Raw genomic sequence first — 16,575 nt, 5'->3', positions numbered from 1 at the left:
TTAAATTAATTAATGTATTCTGTTATCATATTTATTATTTACTAAAATAATATGATATTTATTCCAATAAAATCAAATCAAATAATTAATATAATTAATCAGTTTATATAAATGATAATAAATCGTGAAATTTGAATGTATAATTAAATTAATTAATTGATATCATTAATTAGTTATAATTGATTTGTTTTACTGAATTAAAAAAAAATAAATCAGAAAACATTCTCAAAAGTATGTCACATCAACTCCATCATTAAATGTAGAAATCCAATTTTTATATAATAGAATAAATTTTAGAACAATAACAGATCGAAAATTTATAGCATGCGACAATAGCAACTAAAATTGGTTAATAGCAAGTGTTGAGGTTTATATTTCGTTTTGCGTATGTAATAATTTATTGATTAATAATAAATTTTTAAATAAAATTTAAATTTATAATAAATTAATTCTTAATTTATTAAATTAAAAATTATTATAAAAAACAAAAAAAATTATAAAAATAATCAAATAAATAAATCCGTGATAATTGACTAATAAATTGAAGGAGGACGTGGCTAGCATAAAGGCTTAAAATACGAAAAGGTAAGAAGATGTGTCTATTATCTATTATCGTGTATTTTAAAATTATTTAGTCATTAATTTTATAATTTTAGATATGTTAAAAGATAATTTATATTAAACAAAAATATAACAACAAATTAGAACAAAATTTGGATGTTTATTAAAAGTATTTTCTGTGTAATTATACTATTTTTAATGTGTTAAAAATTATTCATGTTACGTACAAAAAACACAAATTTAAACAAATTTTTTGTGTGCCAAAAATATTTTATGTACTGTTTTATTATTTTCGATATGTTATGAATATATGTAAAATAATAAAAAAAATCTTGTCTCCTTTAAAATTGGAAATATGCTTAATGCAAAAATAATAATAATAATAAAACGTTTGATTTTAACAGTAAGTAAAAAATGATATTTAAAGCATAAATAGCAATTTTGTTAACCAATATACTATATCTCGCCAATTATATAACCCTAACAAGTTAACATGATTTTTTTTTAACAAAATACTCTAAAACTTCAATCTTAAACTCTAAATTTAAAATCTTAAACCTTAACCGCTAAACCCTAACTGTAAATCCTAAATCCCAAATCTTACAGTATAAACCCTAAGTTTTTTACTCCAAGCCTTAAGCACTAAGCCCTACAACTTAAATTCTGAACCCTAAGACCTAAACCATGAATCCTAAATACTAAATTGTTGTTCCTAACCAGTACCTCTCTGTCCTTGTTGTTAACAATGAAGCATGATATAGGAATTTATTGTCCAGAATGTTTATGTTTATGCTTGACTTGCCAAACTTGATTCTCTGTCTATACCCATGTCTCAAACTCACGTCCTCCTATACATGGCCGACCTAAGTAACACAAGTTTACTGCCTTGATTTACTACACTTACAGCCGCAACCCCAAATTATAATCCCAAACTATAATACAGGGCAGAATACCTTTACAAAACCACACACAAACCAACGCAACACTAAACAGACCATAATAAAATAATAATAATAATAAATTATTATTATTATTATTATCTGCAAAAAATAATTTTTTTATTAGCATCACCAATAACAATAATATCAAATTAACATCTTAATATATTTATTAATAACACCAACTATGAATATTTTAATTTAAAAAGTACAAAAAAATTCGATTACCTTCAACAATAACAAGAGAATATTCTTACAAACAATTTAAAGATTATATTCTTAAAAGATTTAGATCTTCTAAATTTGAATTTTACTTTAGAGAGTAAATTATAATCTCTCACTAAGTCACTATTTATTTCATAAATAAAATCAAAAGAAAATATGAAAGAGAAAATATTCAAGAGTGAGAGATCATACTTTACCCTTTAAAATAAAAATCTAAAATTTAGAAGATCCAAATTCATTTTTAAAAAATATATAACTTGTAATAACTTCCAGTAATATACAATTTAAGTAACACTTACAAAATGTTACAAAAATTAATAAGACCACACTATTTTATATTTTAACAATATTTTTTATGTTTATTTTTCAAAATTAAAAGCATTCTCAAATACTAAAACAGATAGATTTTAAATTCAACAAAAAATTTTAAGCATTGCCAGAGTTTCATGATATATATAATGAGTTTCTGAATGTATCAAGCTTGATGATTAATCCATCATCGTGATTTCCTTCTCTAAATCCTAAATTGCTATTTCTAAACACTCAACACAAATCCCACAAACCCTTGATCATTCACCCTAAACCCTAAACCCAAATTCCAATCATATATCCCAACCTCTAATTCTTATACCGTAAACCCTAAGTAATGAATTTAACCCAAAACCTTAAACCACTAAACAACTCAAGCCTATACCCTAAACCTTACACCACTAAATTCATCCACCCTAATTTAATTTTATTACTCTAAACACGACGTAATAATTTTAAACCGAAAACCGTAATTTGAATCGTAATTCATCATTGATTTTATCAATTGCCTAATTTCCATCTTTTTTCTTTTTGGAGACAAAGCATGATTTTTTTTTTCAGAAGCAACAGAATTTTCTTTGCTTTATTTTTTGCTATTCATAATCCTCTTTTTTGGATTACAAAAAACATTCCGTAACACTTCTATTTTTGGATTTAAAAGGAAAAAATGAAACCCATAATCACATTGAACAAAAAATTTAAGCCCACCAAAAATGGCCCACGAATCACAATTATAAACATTAGCATTAACTTCTGCTAATTATATCACCCGAAATGACAAGCTGATCGTCTTGGATTCAGTAATTATCCCCAATTCTCCCAGCATATATGCCCCGCATCTACAAGCAGTTTCAGCCACGTACTTTCATCAAGCATAGAAAAAAATGCCTTCAACACAGTAGTACACACCTAGCTAGTATTGATCTTTTCATAGAGACATTTTTTGGGCGGTTTGTAAGAACTATTATTTCATATTTGTTCCGAGTTTTATTAATTAAAAATGAAGTCCCAATACATGTTTGTTATCCTCAAGCAGCATTTTACATACTTAAACTAAACATACACTTCTAATTAATAATTAACAAAAGCCCAGTACACAACTTGTATCTTTTGAACAAGATGAATTTTTACCTACTACCCTTGAGAAAATATCTAGATGTTTAAACTCTCTTCCCATGAAGGACTAATTTAAAAGCTGAACTTAATTAAACACGTTTATGTGAATCTACGAGAAGCCCATGATTATAAAGACGAGTATTAATTAGGGAAATGTACCACATGAGCCAATAGGAACCCAAATCATAAGTATTTTAATTCTTTAATACAAGGTCAACAATCAAGAGTTTGAGTATTAGGATTAGAGAGAGTTCTCCCTGAAATATCCCTTTCTCCCTTAATTAGATTTCAGTAATCTGATTACTAATTATACACCAATGACCTATGTACCTGTTTCTTTATTCTTTTCCTTCTGTATCCCTGAAACTAAAATCCAGTTCAGCAGAGAGCACGTCATGTGAAGAAAACAACGAGACACAACCACCATAAAACTATCACATTTGAGTATTAATTGAAAGAAAAAAAGAAGAAAGAAAAAGGCTAATTATAATTTAGAATATATTCAGCTTTGCCAATTGCTGCCTCTTTCTTTCCCCTTTTTTTGTCATCAGTACAACTTGGGGGTAATTTTATTTTATCTTTTTTCAACAGCTGATGATAAATATCCAGCTCACAAATCCTTCAAACTATGTCTCACACAAGCTCGTCAACAAATTCTCAATTTAGAAGCCTGAAACAGATGCCACTCAATTGATTCAAGAACAACATCTACATTATAAAGATGTTTCATACTTACAAGGCAACATTGTGGCAAGATTCCAAAAGAGCGTAAATTGAAGGATCCTGGAAATCAAGACTCTTTGTCCTTGGGTATGTTATGGGGCAATCTATTGAAAACACTCTCATCTACAATTCTGTAATGTTTTGAAAACTGGTGATTTATCATTCCACAACATTTATCTACATAATTTCCGTACTTGCTATACAACACCGGGACAGTAAACATCAAGAGGGTTCCTGTCACAATAAAAGAGGAAGAAATGTAAATAAAGTTAGATACAAAGGGTGTTCATATTTAAATGTCAAAATGACTCTATACAGCACCAAACAAAAAGCATCAAGTCAAATAGGATCAATGACATGACATGCAACCTAGTTTGAAAATACATAAACGTGTGTGCATTAATGGAAACCATGAAAATGCAATGGAAGTTTGAGAATAATTAGGTTGCAAATGAATGGACACGAATCCACCTTGACCTCACACCAGAAACAAGACAAGAGAATGCAGTGAAAGGAATGGCAAAAGAAGTTCAAGTGAAACACCTAAATATTATTTAGTACAAAATTTATAATACATTGAAGAAAATGGAGCATCTCAAACTGAGAAGTCACAGAATGAAATTAATAAAAAGACTTAATATGCAACCATACCAACATATGCCAGTGTGAAGAAAGAGAATATGCTTCCAATGACAGACAAAAGCCACAAAGAACCCACCACCTGTCAAGTAAACAATAAACACTGAATCACCTCTGCTCATTATTCATCAAGTTATGTACACAAATTGATATCTATCTAGATGCAAAAAGTTGTATTACTAAAGCAAAGTAGAAAAGTGTAAGACACAAGTAGGCCATGAACAAGGTTGAAGTAGAAAGGTAGCTGATATCAATTGCTAACTGCTCATATCACGGCTCCCCAGCCACAATCCCTAAATTGCTACACCTAAAACAAAGCTAACCTTAAAAAAATTTCTGAAATCCTTTCCAATAATGATATCGTGCTAAAACAAAGCTAACCTTAAAAAAAATTCTGAAATCCTTTCCAATAGTGATATCATGTGCTATAAGGAGCAAATTGTTGATCTTGACCCGGAATGAAGCTGCTACATTATTGACCATCTCCTCTGACACTACTAGCTCTGGTAACGTTGGTGGTTGTCTGCAGTTAAAAATTAAAATAAAATAAGACAGGCAATGATCATGCTCACTTTAAAATGATGAAAAGCATGTATTGCAGAACAAGGATTACTGGTCATACTTATTTCTAAGGGCCGCATAGTTAGCACGCAGAAACAAGAGTACAATCAAAATCAGCAAGACATCTGAACAAATGGTTAAAAAGGGTAAACTGGTCCAATCAACCAGGAACCAGGCAATTGTTGCAACAACAATGACACCCACAGAAAGTTGCCATCGCTTCCACAATAGAATATCAGCAACTACAATAGAAACAAAGGAGAGAATTAGAAAGAGTTAATACTTCAGAATTAGTATATCCATGTCCAAAAGGGGGAAAATGAAAGTATGGATGAACTCCAACAAATATCAATGTAATGCCCGACCTGTTAGATTTATAACAAAACAAATGGAAGATAGCGTATGCAGACCCAAAAGAGAAAGTTAAAATAGAACTTCAATCTCTTACCAACGGTAGTAGGAAGCTGTGCGTCGTATTCAGACATGAAACCAACTCTTCGAAATGTAAGTCGTAGCCCTACCAAATAGACTGCCCTGATCTGGACAAATAACTAACGCGTTAGTTGAATTAATACCATTACTGGCAACAAGCTTCACAGTGACAGCATCAAAACAAGTGTTCTATATTCAATCATCACTGCCCAAATCATAATAATCTTCCAAATCTCCAATGCAACTAATACGTCAACACCAATAAACTCAAGAAACTGGAAGCACGAAGCCACGAACAAACATACAATTACATTTAATAAATAAACTTACTCAAAGCTTCACAAAGATGATACAAACAAAACTTCCCCACAATTCGAACTAATGCTTTAGGTTAAATTACCAAAATCACAGGCATAACCATCAAAGCCAAGAAATTTTCTTTGTTACACAATCTACACAAAATACAGTGATTAAACATGGCATGATCCCACTCATAATTAGCATGGATATATAATAAACACAACCAATCAAACAATTATTTTAACAGGAAAAGATATTGAAATTTGAAAGACAAATTACATGGTTTCTTCAACGTAACGATGATTCAAATAAATCTTATAAAAGCACGGTTAGTAAAGCGTAGGGTTAGGGGAGAGAAACATGAATCAGATCATCAAATTCTATGTGTGATAAACCCTAGAATTTGATAAAAGCAAGATTAGAAGAGAATGCTGAAAGGGAAAAAGAAAGAAAACTAGGTGGAACGTTACTTGGTTGAAAATTAGGGTTTATGAAGGGTGAATCAAATGGAATCAAATGTTGGTGACTCCTCTCAAATTCTGGAAGGAAGGAAGAAATGAAGAATACTCAAAAGGTCGTTAGTATTTACCAGCTGACTTAACCCTTGCTAGCTGGTAAGTTAAGGCACAACTGTGTTCCTTTTCCTTCTCATACTTATCAAAATCGAATGGATAATCAACTCACTCAAAGTGCTGGGATCAGGGAATGTAGATTAGTAGTTTAACCCATAGTTATCAAAATCGAACCAGTAATTTACCCGGTCATACAACCGGGTCACCGGGTCAGTGGGTTACATGTTCAATCAATGGGTCACTGATTCATTCAGTTGACCCGGTCATAATTAAATAAAAATATAAAATTATAAAAATAAAATTAACATTAAAAGTTGAAACTTAAAATGATGTCTTCACAAACATATTAATAACAATCAAGTATCAATTCTTAGACATAACTAATTATGCAAAAAGAGATAATAAACTAATCAATAGTACAAAATACTTTCTAAAATTAAATGAACAAGAGAGGGCAAAAGATCACACAATCAGTAAATCAAATCCAAAAAATAATCTGAAAATCGACATCTATATCTTCATAGGACAAATTTGAAGCTTGACCGACATTTCCTTCATTTTAATTTGTATCTATATCTTCATTTGTGTATTTTTCACAAATCAATACCAAGAATAATTCATAATAATACAAACAGAAAGCATGGAAACAACAATTTAACTGAATAATTTTATTCTGAGTTGCAGAGAACATGAACCCCACTTTCAACAACAAATTCAACTATAATAATTTTCAGCAACAAAAGATTTAGCTCAAAAGATGATTTACAGACATCACATAAAATTTGGCCAGGTGATTATTTCACCAAGACAACAATAGCTTCAATCGTAATGATAATCAATAACAATTTTAACTCAGTAATGATTTTCAGTAACAAACGAATTCAACTGAGTGTTTATTACAGCAACAAACTCAACGTTCAATCAGAAACAAATTCATTCAGCAATGAATAAATTGAAGTGATTATTTCAGTAAGACAACAAATTCAAAGTTCAGCGATAATCAGGAATAAATTGCAGCATCACATTCAACTTTCAGCAACAAATTTAACTTTCAGTAACAAAATCAAACTGCAGTTAAGAATTACAGCAACGAAATCGAAACAGAAAGAAAGGGGGAATTTGTTGGAACTCACCAAATCGGGTTGCACCAAGGAAGCTGACGGGACCAGCCCACCGGGACCTGCTGCCTCTGCTTCTGGTGACGACGAGCGTAGGCTAAGGCGCGCGACTGGGTTCCGTGTGGTTCCGTCTGGTTCTCCCGCCCGCAAAGCGAGCCCAGGAAGGCGGTGACTCAGCTTGAGACGGTGAGGACAGAGCGCGACGAGCTTGATTCCAAAACAGTGAGTGCCAGACCGAGAGAGAAGTGACACACCGGAGACGAGAGTGGCTTGAGAGAGGTGAGAGAGCTTGAGAGAGAGAATGGCGAGAAAGAGACCCCAAAGGAGAGACCTTGAGCCTAGGGGTGGGTCACTGCGGATCAGATTAGGGCATTTGGGGGTGGGGTTGGGGGTTGGCAAACATAGTTATCAGAACGAACCCCTACTCGGCTCGATCAGGCTACTGAGTCAATAGATTATTAATTCAACTGATGAATAAGTTGAATGATAAACCGTTCATAACTAAATAATTATATAAAATTTAGTTTTTTATAATAATTTTTTTATATTAAATTAATTTATTTTTTTATTNAATAGATGTTATATAATTATTAATAACCAAAATATTATGATTAATAAAAGTTTTTTGTTTATCATCTTTAATTTATAGATATTTAACAAAGTTTAATGTTTATTTTAATAATTATATATAATTAAAAGAATAAAGTATACTTTTTGTTCCTAAAGTTTGACTAAAATTTTAAACATACCTCTAAATTTTATTTTGTTTCAATTTTGTCTCAAAAGTTTTTTATTTGCATCAAATATACCCTGACGACTAATTTTTTAAAAAAATTTAAGACCAATTCAACAACAATTTTATAAGAACAACCCTCAATACAAGCAAATCAAGCATAATTTTCATGTATTATTGTTAGATTGGTCTTAAATTTTTTGAAAATTTAGTCGTTGAGGGTATATTTGATGCAAATCGAAAACTTTTGGGACAAAATTAAAACAAAATAAAACTTAGGAATATTTTTGAAACTTTTGTCAAACTTCAGAGACAAAAATATACTTTACCGTAATTAAAAAATAATTAATTTAAGAAAGAATAAATATAAAATAAAAATTTAAATTAATATGAACACTATTCATTAAAATAAAAAGACAAAAAAATAAAAAATATCTTAAATTAACATGACTAAAAGAGTTAATACATAAAGTTATTAATTAGAATATGTCTACTAGTTTGTAATATATTTATAAAAAGGCATAATATAATACAAAGACTAAACTTGATCTAGTGGTTGAAGGCTCCTTTATATTTTGAAGGTGCCAAAATCGAACTCAAGTTCGATCCTAGATTTAGGCCATATTTGACGGATTCGTTTGCTTGTCCAATTAGAATGTTAACCCGGGCCGGTGTATATTTCGGTTCATTGATTTTTCAATCCGGATTTGATAACTATGTGGGCAAACGACGCCATTTTTTTAAATTAAATATGACCCGATTCGAGTCATATAAACCGACTGAATCACCGATTTTATTGAAATCCGTCTGGATCAAATCGATTTTTGTCGGGTCTGATACAAGAACGATCTAATTAGTGACTCAACTCGACCAAATGACTAGGTGACCAGGTCTATGATCGAACTGGCCGGATCGAGCCAAATTTGATAATTATGGTTTAACACATGAATCACTAATTAAATTATTTCTTTTAAATTTAATTCAATAAATATAAAATATAATATATATATATATAATATTATTAATATCTAATAACAATATGTTGTTTCGAAATAAGTCACTCTTACTGCTACTCTACAAAACCGTACATGAGATTTTCATCTCATACGGCTCCTCGTTCAATTCTTTACAAGTCATTGGATCCTTTTCTTCGTTCGATCGAGAATCTTCCCCTTCTTTTTTCCACTCCGTCCCGAAGAGTAACTAGGACCAATTCAGTCACATTTTTATGTTCCAATTGATTCCTTTTCGCTTTTCACATTTTACAATAAAATATTTGAATAAATTATCAAATATCGTTTTAATATTGTTTCGTATTCAATGGTATTAACACAAATAGAAATGATAATTATCTTATTTTGAGTGCTAAAATAGTAAAATATAATTATTAAAATATCAATAAAACGATATTATTATGAATTCATTTTAATAGTCAATTTGTTATATTTTGTGATTAAATTACAAGTATTTTGTTAAGAGGCATTTGTTTTATTTTTTGGTTTATAAGTAATTCATTGAGCAGGGACAATCTGTTACACAATGTTTGCAATAAATAAAACATCACCACATATCAAGAACATGCTATAACCTGTGAGTTCATTTCAATACACAAAATATTTTGTTTTACTATAATATTGTTATCCATGATTTCTAATTTTTAAGACAAAATTTAATATGCTTTAATAAAGATTAACAAAGGTTTCAACCTAATTTTAACAAGCACAGCACAATGATTATCAATAGAAGAAAAAGCATTGAATGAGACAATAAGCACAAAATTTATCATAAAAAAATTTTAACAAAATTTAACAATGAAAAAAAAAGTAAGAACAAGTCAGTAACAATTTATTAGTATCGATTTATCACCAATCACTAAGCCAGTAACAGAGTTAATCAACGCAGAACAAGCAACAACAAAGCTAGTAAGTCAGTAATTAAGTTAAAATTTATCATCAAGCAGTGAGCAAAGCCAATCAATCAAGAAAAAACATCAAGCATTAATTGAGCATTACCTTAGGCGAGGGCAGTGGCCAGAGATTTGAGAGCAAAGCCAATCAATGCATCATATACAGATAAAGACATATTGCTGACATAAGCACCTAGGTCACATATGCAATCCACAAACTGTATACCACATATAGTGTAAATAACCACACAAAGACCGGGATCACCACATTTTTCCGGTATAGCACCCATCAAAGCAGAAATTGAGCTACCCAAAGGAATAGTTTCTAAATTATGAATCTTCTCCTTATTCATGGACAAATCCTTTAGAAACTTAGCATACTTAGGAACCTAACAAATAGCATCAAAAAGGGGAATAGTTACCTCAACCTTTTTTTAATATATCCACCATCTTGGGATTTAGGTCCACTTTCTTTTTAGTCCTCCTAGCTAGGTGTGAAAAAGGGATTGGAATTGCCTCTTTCAAAACATTTTCTTCCTTAGAAACTCCATCCTTCTGTTGGGCAACTTCTTCTTCTTCAATCGCCTCTTGTATCTCATCCTCGTCTTCCACATCTTCTACCTCAACAACATCTTCATCTTGAGTTGCTTTTCTTGAGCTTGGTTCCTCGAGACTCCTCTCTTGCAATGTAGTGTCGGATCTCAAAGTGATGGCATTGATTCTACCATTGGGGTTGGATAAAGGTTGAGAGGGCAGTGCACTAGAGTTTGAAGGTTGAGTATTGGAGGTAGAGGATGGTTCCATATGGGATATAAGAGTTTGGAGAGTAGAGGTGAGACCGGTGAGGCTAGAGGTAAGTGAAGTTTGAAACTCTTTTTGTCCTTGAAGAATAGAACAGAGTGTTTCATCTTGGTTGGGGGAAGAAAGAGGGTAGGTAATTTGGAGGACTTGTCGTTGGTTGAGTTGAAGTGCTGGAGCTTGCCTTTGGTGAGGTGGTTGATATCTTTGGTCTTGGTTTTATTGTTGGTAAGGAGGGTTTTGTTGATACCGGTTTTATTGGCAATTGTTGTTTCACCTTTGGTTTCCACCATTGTCTCTGCCTCTTTGGTTGTAGTTGTCTCTCCATCCTTGGTTGGGATGATCTTGCCAACCTTCATTGTAATTACCACCTTGATTATAGTTACCGCCTTATTGATAGTACCCTTGATTCGGACGGTTGTAATAAGCATTGGTACCCGCCAAGGTGTTGTCCTCTTGGAGTTGTGGATATTCATCAGTATGGTGAGAATAGCAAGTGCAAATCCCACATACTCTTTGAGGGATTGTTGTGGAGGGGGTAGAGGTTGTTGTTGATTGAGTTGGAGTTGCTTGAGTATATTGGTCATCTCTCCCAAAGTCTTAGTGAGGGCGGACTCAGTATTTGAGGACATTTCCGTAATAGCCTTGAGATGATTATTCCTGTGCCTTGCATGTTGAGTAGACTCGACTAAATCAGTGATAAGTTGCCACGCTTCTACTGCCATCTTGTACTTTGTCAAAGAACCATTTCTCGAAGCATCCAAAAGGATCTTATCTTGAGGCTTCATGCCTTGGAAAAAGTAATTAATATGCACCAACTCGTCAATCATGTGATGGGGGCACAAATCCAGGAACTTCCTAAAATATTTCTAATACTCGTAGAGAGTCTTTAATTCACCTTGAATGACGCAAGAGATTTCCTTCCTGAATCTATCAGTGACCTCCGGTGGAAAAAATTTGTCCAAAAATTTTCTTCTAAGCAAATCCCAATTAGTGACAACATTCTCAGGTTGAGTGTAGAATCACTCCTTTGCCCTTCCCTTAAGAGAGAATAGGAAAGCATATAACCAGATAGCAACCTCATCCGCACCATATTGTTTAGCAGTTGAACAAGCAGTTTGAAAGTCTCTAAGATGCTTGATTGGATCTTGAGCAGGTAGACCATAGAACTTAGGAAGGAGATTAATCAATGAGGTCTTTAGCTCGAAATCTGCATTCAAGTTCGGATGACGCGCTTGAAATGGTTGAAGAGTAAAATCTGGAGCTCCTGCTTCCTTGAGAGTGATCCTTCTAGGAGCGGCCATAGTATCGGTACCTAGATCAATAGAAGAGACGTCAATAGATTTAGTAGGAGAGGAGTTAGTTTCTTCTTCAAATGACGCTTCGAATTTAACCTCGGGTAAAATTGATGAATGGGGAGAAATCCCTTTACCACCCTCGGAAGCTAACCAACGCCGAGCTCACCTAATATGTGAGATGGTTTTTTCGATTTCAGGATCAAATGGGGCTAAGCTCGGATCCGATAATGAATGCGTCATTCAATAAAAGAAACATATAACTCATGGCAACAAAATATATTAAGCAAAATAACTAATAAATACTACTAGTAACCAAAAACACACAAATAAAAGATGCAATTATGTAAATATAAATATATTTACACCAACCAATAACTTAGCACACATATGCAACTCCCTGGCAACAGCGCCAAAAATTGATAAGCGGATAAATGCCGGTCAAGAATTACCAAAATTATTTTTCCAAATTAACGTTGCAAGCACAGTCTTAACCGATGAGATTTTCGCTATCGAATTTAAAATGTGTCACAATTGAAATAAATAATCGGGAGTAAAATCGCAGGTCGTTTTTCTTAGGAGTTGACACAAGTTGCAATTTATTGGTTAGGATTTTCCTGGAGATTTTTTGAGCTTGAGAACAAAATAAATAAATAACTAGAAATTAAAGCAATGAATAATTAGCAAAAGTTGTAAAATAATCAATATAAAAAGCCTTAGTTAGGGTGAGAATTGGAAATTCTATTCTTATTGTCTTTCCCAAGTGTGATGGTAAAAGCTCATTGCTCTCACTTAGTTATCCTCTAACAAGTGAAGGAAAGTCAAGTGAAACAATTAACCTTAGCTCACAAGTCCTAATCACTTCGTAGAGAAGAACTAGAGTTGGTGAGTTTCAAGTTAATTAGCAATTTCCAATTACAGATTAACACTTGAGTATAATAATTCAAATGGCTCACATTACTCAACCCTCAACCAAGCAAGAAAATCTACTCCATGATATTGGATGACATTTTCTCAAACACTTGATGAGCAAAGATAAAAGACATGATAATAAATTGGAAAATAGTTTAATTCAAATTACCACTAAAAATAATTAACAAGAACAAAATAAGCAATAATAATAGACATGGAAATAACTCAATGCATTAACAAAATTCAAACATAACAAGATCCAAACATGAATTCAAAATAATCAAATGGAAAAGAGTAATAGATGAATTAGAGAAGAAAACTATAAGAAAAATGACTCCAATTAAAGGTAGCAACAGCTCTCTCAAGATCCAATTCGAAACAAAAGTGAGAATGCCAAAATCCTAGAGAGAGGTAGGAGTTTCTCTCACTAGAATTCAACACTAATAAAAAACTAAAGTGAAAAGTGAAGTCTCCTCAGTCACAACTCCATCCCAGCCTCTAGTCTGCATTTTCGGACTTGAAACTGGATCCAAATCAGCCCAAAAATTGCCCCCAACGAGTTCTGTAAATTGCAGCACGTGACGCTCGTCACGCGTACGCGTCGATGGTCTCTACACAAGGTCACGCGTACGCATCAGTCACGCGTACACGTTAGTGGAAAATGGCTTGATCACGTGTACGCGTCAAGCATACGCGCACATCGCCTCCAGCTTCTCAAATCTTCAAATTCTTAAGTTCCTTCCACTTTAGCATGCTTCCTCTTTATCCTCTATGCCATTCCTGAGGCCTAGGAAGCATATTTTCAATTATAGCACAAAATTAGGAAGAAAACTTAAAAATATGCAATTTACATGAATAAGTATGAGAATAGTTGACAAAATCCACTCAATTCAGTCCAAAATATTTCATAAAATAGTGGTTTATCACAGCAACAGAGCGCGACGGCGGCGCGAGCAAACGTAGCAACGATGGCATAAGCAAACGGAGTGATGGTGGCGCAAACGTGACGCCGACAGCAGAGAATGAGGGTTGGTGAATTTGGGGTAAAATGAGGGTTGGTGAGAAAATTAACAATAATTTCTTATACGCTCGAATGCTGAAAAGAAAAGGATAAAATGAGGGTTGGTGATGAATTTTGGGTAAAATTGTGTTTCTGAACTTGGAGGCGGGAGAAGTGGGCGTGAGCAACGCCTTTGGCGTCTATTTTATATATTAAATCCACACAATTTATTTGATTTTAGAAAGCAATTTAGAACGTTTAAATTTATTGATGGAAACATTGATGTTTTAAATTTAAAAATAGATCTTATGTTCGTCGATTTTAAAATAAAAGTATTCGACCCCCGATTCGTCGACAATACAACGATAGTTAAAAAAAGTTTAATGCATCATAAAAAAATCGACGATCAGGCTGTTGATTTCATTATTTTATTTTTAATTAGCTTTTTTTTTTCAAAATATCGACAGCAAACCGTCAAAAAATATTGACGGAAGATAGTCGTCAATTTTTTGCGTCGAAAAATACGTATTTTTTTGTAGTGATATTTGTGGTTAGTTGTAGAGTTTTTTCCCCTCATCATTTGTTATTTTGGATTCTTATATCTTTATAGAGGGACAAGTGTTGTATTTGAATTTATTTGATTAATTATAATACATTATTATTAGTAATTATGTGAATATATATTTGCTTAATTATATTTGTCTGATAATTGGGACGAATTAAAATAAAAACAAAATATTTCTTGGTTTTTCTTAAGTTTGGAAATATGTTAACGTCGTAAAAGTTCAATATTAAATAGATAATAAAAGAAAACAGGTTAATAACACTTTAGTTTTAATACGATCATGACGTGCTAAAAGTTGGATCGTTACAGTATGCAAAAAACTTTTGCAATGCCTCAAAAACATCCTAACGTGTTGAGTTCATCTAAATATGTGTAAAATATTCAAATTGTCAATATTAAACAAATACACCAATTTACTATCCATATAAAAAATAAATTCCCAAAAGAGAGAGTAAAAAAAGTTTCAATAAGGACAAATAAAAAATTAATTATTAAAATTATTCGCTGTCAATTATATTTTTATTGTATTTATTTATAATAAAATCAACTAAACTATCTTAATTAGGTCTTGGGTCACTTTTACGGAGTTTTTATTTTAATAAATAAATTAATTAGAATAATTACTAAAATAAATCATTTAAGAAGTATTTACTAAAATAAATACTCTTTTTTTATTTCATTTATACTATAAACAAAATAATTTTACACGTATTTTGTTTACAGTGTAAACAAGTATTTTGTTTACGGTGTAAACAAAATATGTGTAGTTTTTTAATTTTTATATATCTCGTTTTGTAAACGATATATATGTATATAAAAATATATTTTCTGAAAATAATAAAAAATATTAATAATATCAATAATTCAAACTTTTAGCATGCAATTAGTATTTAAAAAAATTGGTAAAAAAATTAAAATAGATATATTTGATTAATTAGTACTAAAAAAGAGTATATAAAAAATTTTAGATTAAATTATAGATCGAACTGGATTGATATAAATTTGAAAAATAAAAAACTCGTACGATGTTAAGTTCCATTATGAGAATACCCGCTCGTAACCACTCCTAAAAATTGAAGGATGGAAAGCTTGAAATTGATGGATAAAGAAAATAGAGAAAGAACGGGAAAATAATAGTTTTAATTGTGTGTCAGAGAGATAAATAAAACAGTAAAAAAGTGAGAGATAACTATTTGTCAATTTGCCAATTGTTAGTAGATGTTGATGGGGATAAATAAAATAGAGAAAGAATAGGAGATAACGGTTTGCCAATGTTAGGAGAGATTTGCCAATTGTTATGAGAGGTGAGATTTGCCAATTGTTATGAGAGGTTGATGAGAATAAATAAAACAGAGGAAGAGTGAGAGATAACAGTTTCAATTCTCTTCTCATTTTTTTTCTATTTTATTTATCGTGTATCAACTTCATGCTTCCTATCTTTTAAATATAGAATAAATGACAATTTGTATCCATAAAAGATGAAAACACCAATATATATACTCACACTAGATTGAAACTAAACTTGTATCCACGCAAGATACCCTCTATATGAATACAATTTTATTTTCGATCTAGTATAGATACATATATCAGCATTTTCATCTTTCATAGTACAAATAATCATTTATTCTTTAAATATATTCCACATAGTTGACGTGCTTATTTTCAAAGTACAGTCCATCTCCCTATCAGTAAAGATAGACGGTTTATCTTCTCTATTATTTAAAATCGTCAATATTCTTTATTATTTAAAACGTTCCATTTTTAAGAATTTTGTTCAATTTAAATCATTAATATTTTTTATTATTTTCAAAAATTATATTTAATTATTTATAAATATATATATATCTCATTTACAGTAAAAACGAGATG

At 31.5% G+C, this 16,575-nt stretch overlaps 1 protein-coding gene across 2 annotated transcripts; it reads right to left on the bottom strand.

The window, feature by feature from the left end:
• Positions 1-3,322: 3,322 nt before the first annotated feature.
• LOC107460169 (reticulon-like protein B16) lies at positions 3,323-7,923 on the bottom strand. Of its 2 annotated transcripts, XR_008001929.1 has the most exons (7): positions 7,510-7,923; positions 5,521-5,611; positions 5,134-5,314; positions 4,893-5,034; positions 4,524-4,593; positions 3,886-4,106; positions 3,323-3,515 (listed from the first exon to the last, which is right to left on the bottom strand). XR_008001929.1 is itself a non-coding variant. In XM_016078499.3 (6 exons), exons 2-6 carry the CDS (start codon positions 5,555-5,557, stop codon positions 3,940-3,942), a joined length of 597 nt encoding a protein of 198 aa, XP_015933985.1. In that variant the 5' UTR covers positions 5,558-5,611; positions 7,510-7,922; the 3' UTR covers positions 3,323-3,939. The 2 variants fall into 2 exon arrangements, 1 of the variants encoding a protein (XP_015933985.1); XM_016078499.3 differs by having other exon boundaries at positions 3,323-4,106; positions 7,510-7,922.
• Between the last annotated feature and the right edge of the window lie 8,652 nt (positions 7,924-16,575).

The sequence above is a fragment of the Arachis duranensis genome, chromosome 8 (genome assembly GCF_000817695.3).
Source record: "Arachis duranensis cultivar V14167 chromosome 8, aradu.V14167.gnm2.J7QH, whole genome shotgun sequence".
Classification (NCBI taxonomy): Eukaryota; Viridiplantae; Streptophyta; class Magnoliopsida; order Fabales; family Fabaceae; genus Arachis; species Arachis duranensis.
This window is presented reverse-complemented; position numbering and strand designations above follow the sequence as displayed.

What these genes read in the sequence shown, in the direction of transcription:
- LOC107460169 (XM_016078499.3), bottom strand. Translation starts at nt 5,557, where the DNA reads ATGTCTGAATACGACGCACAGCTTCCTACTACCGTTG. An exon ending in TATGCGGCCCTTAGAAATAA is followed by an intron (nt 5,035 to 5,133) that starts GTATGACCAGTA and finishes TTTTAACTGCAG; the next exon opens with ACAACCACCAACGTTACCAG. An exon ending in ATTTCAGAATTTTTTTTAAG is followed by an intron (nt 4,594 to 4,892) that starts GTTAGCTTTGTT and finishes TTTACTTGACAG; the next exon opens with GTGGTGGGTTCTTTGTGGCT.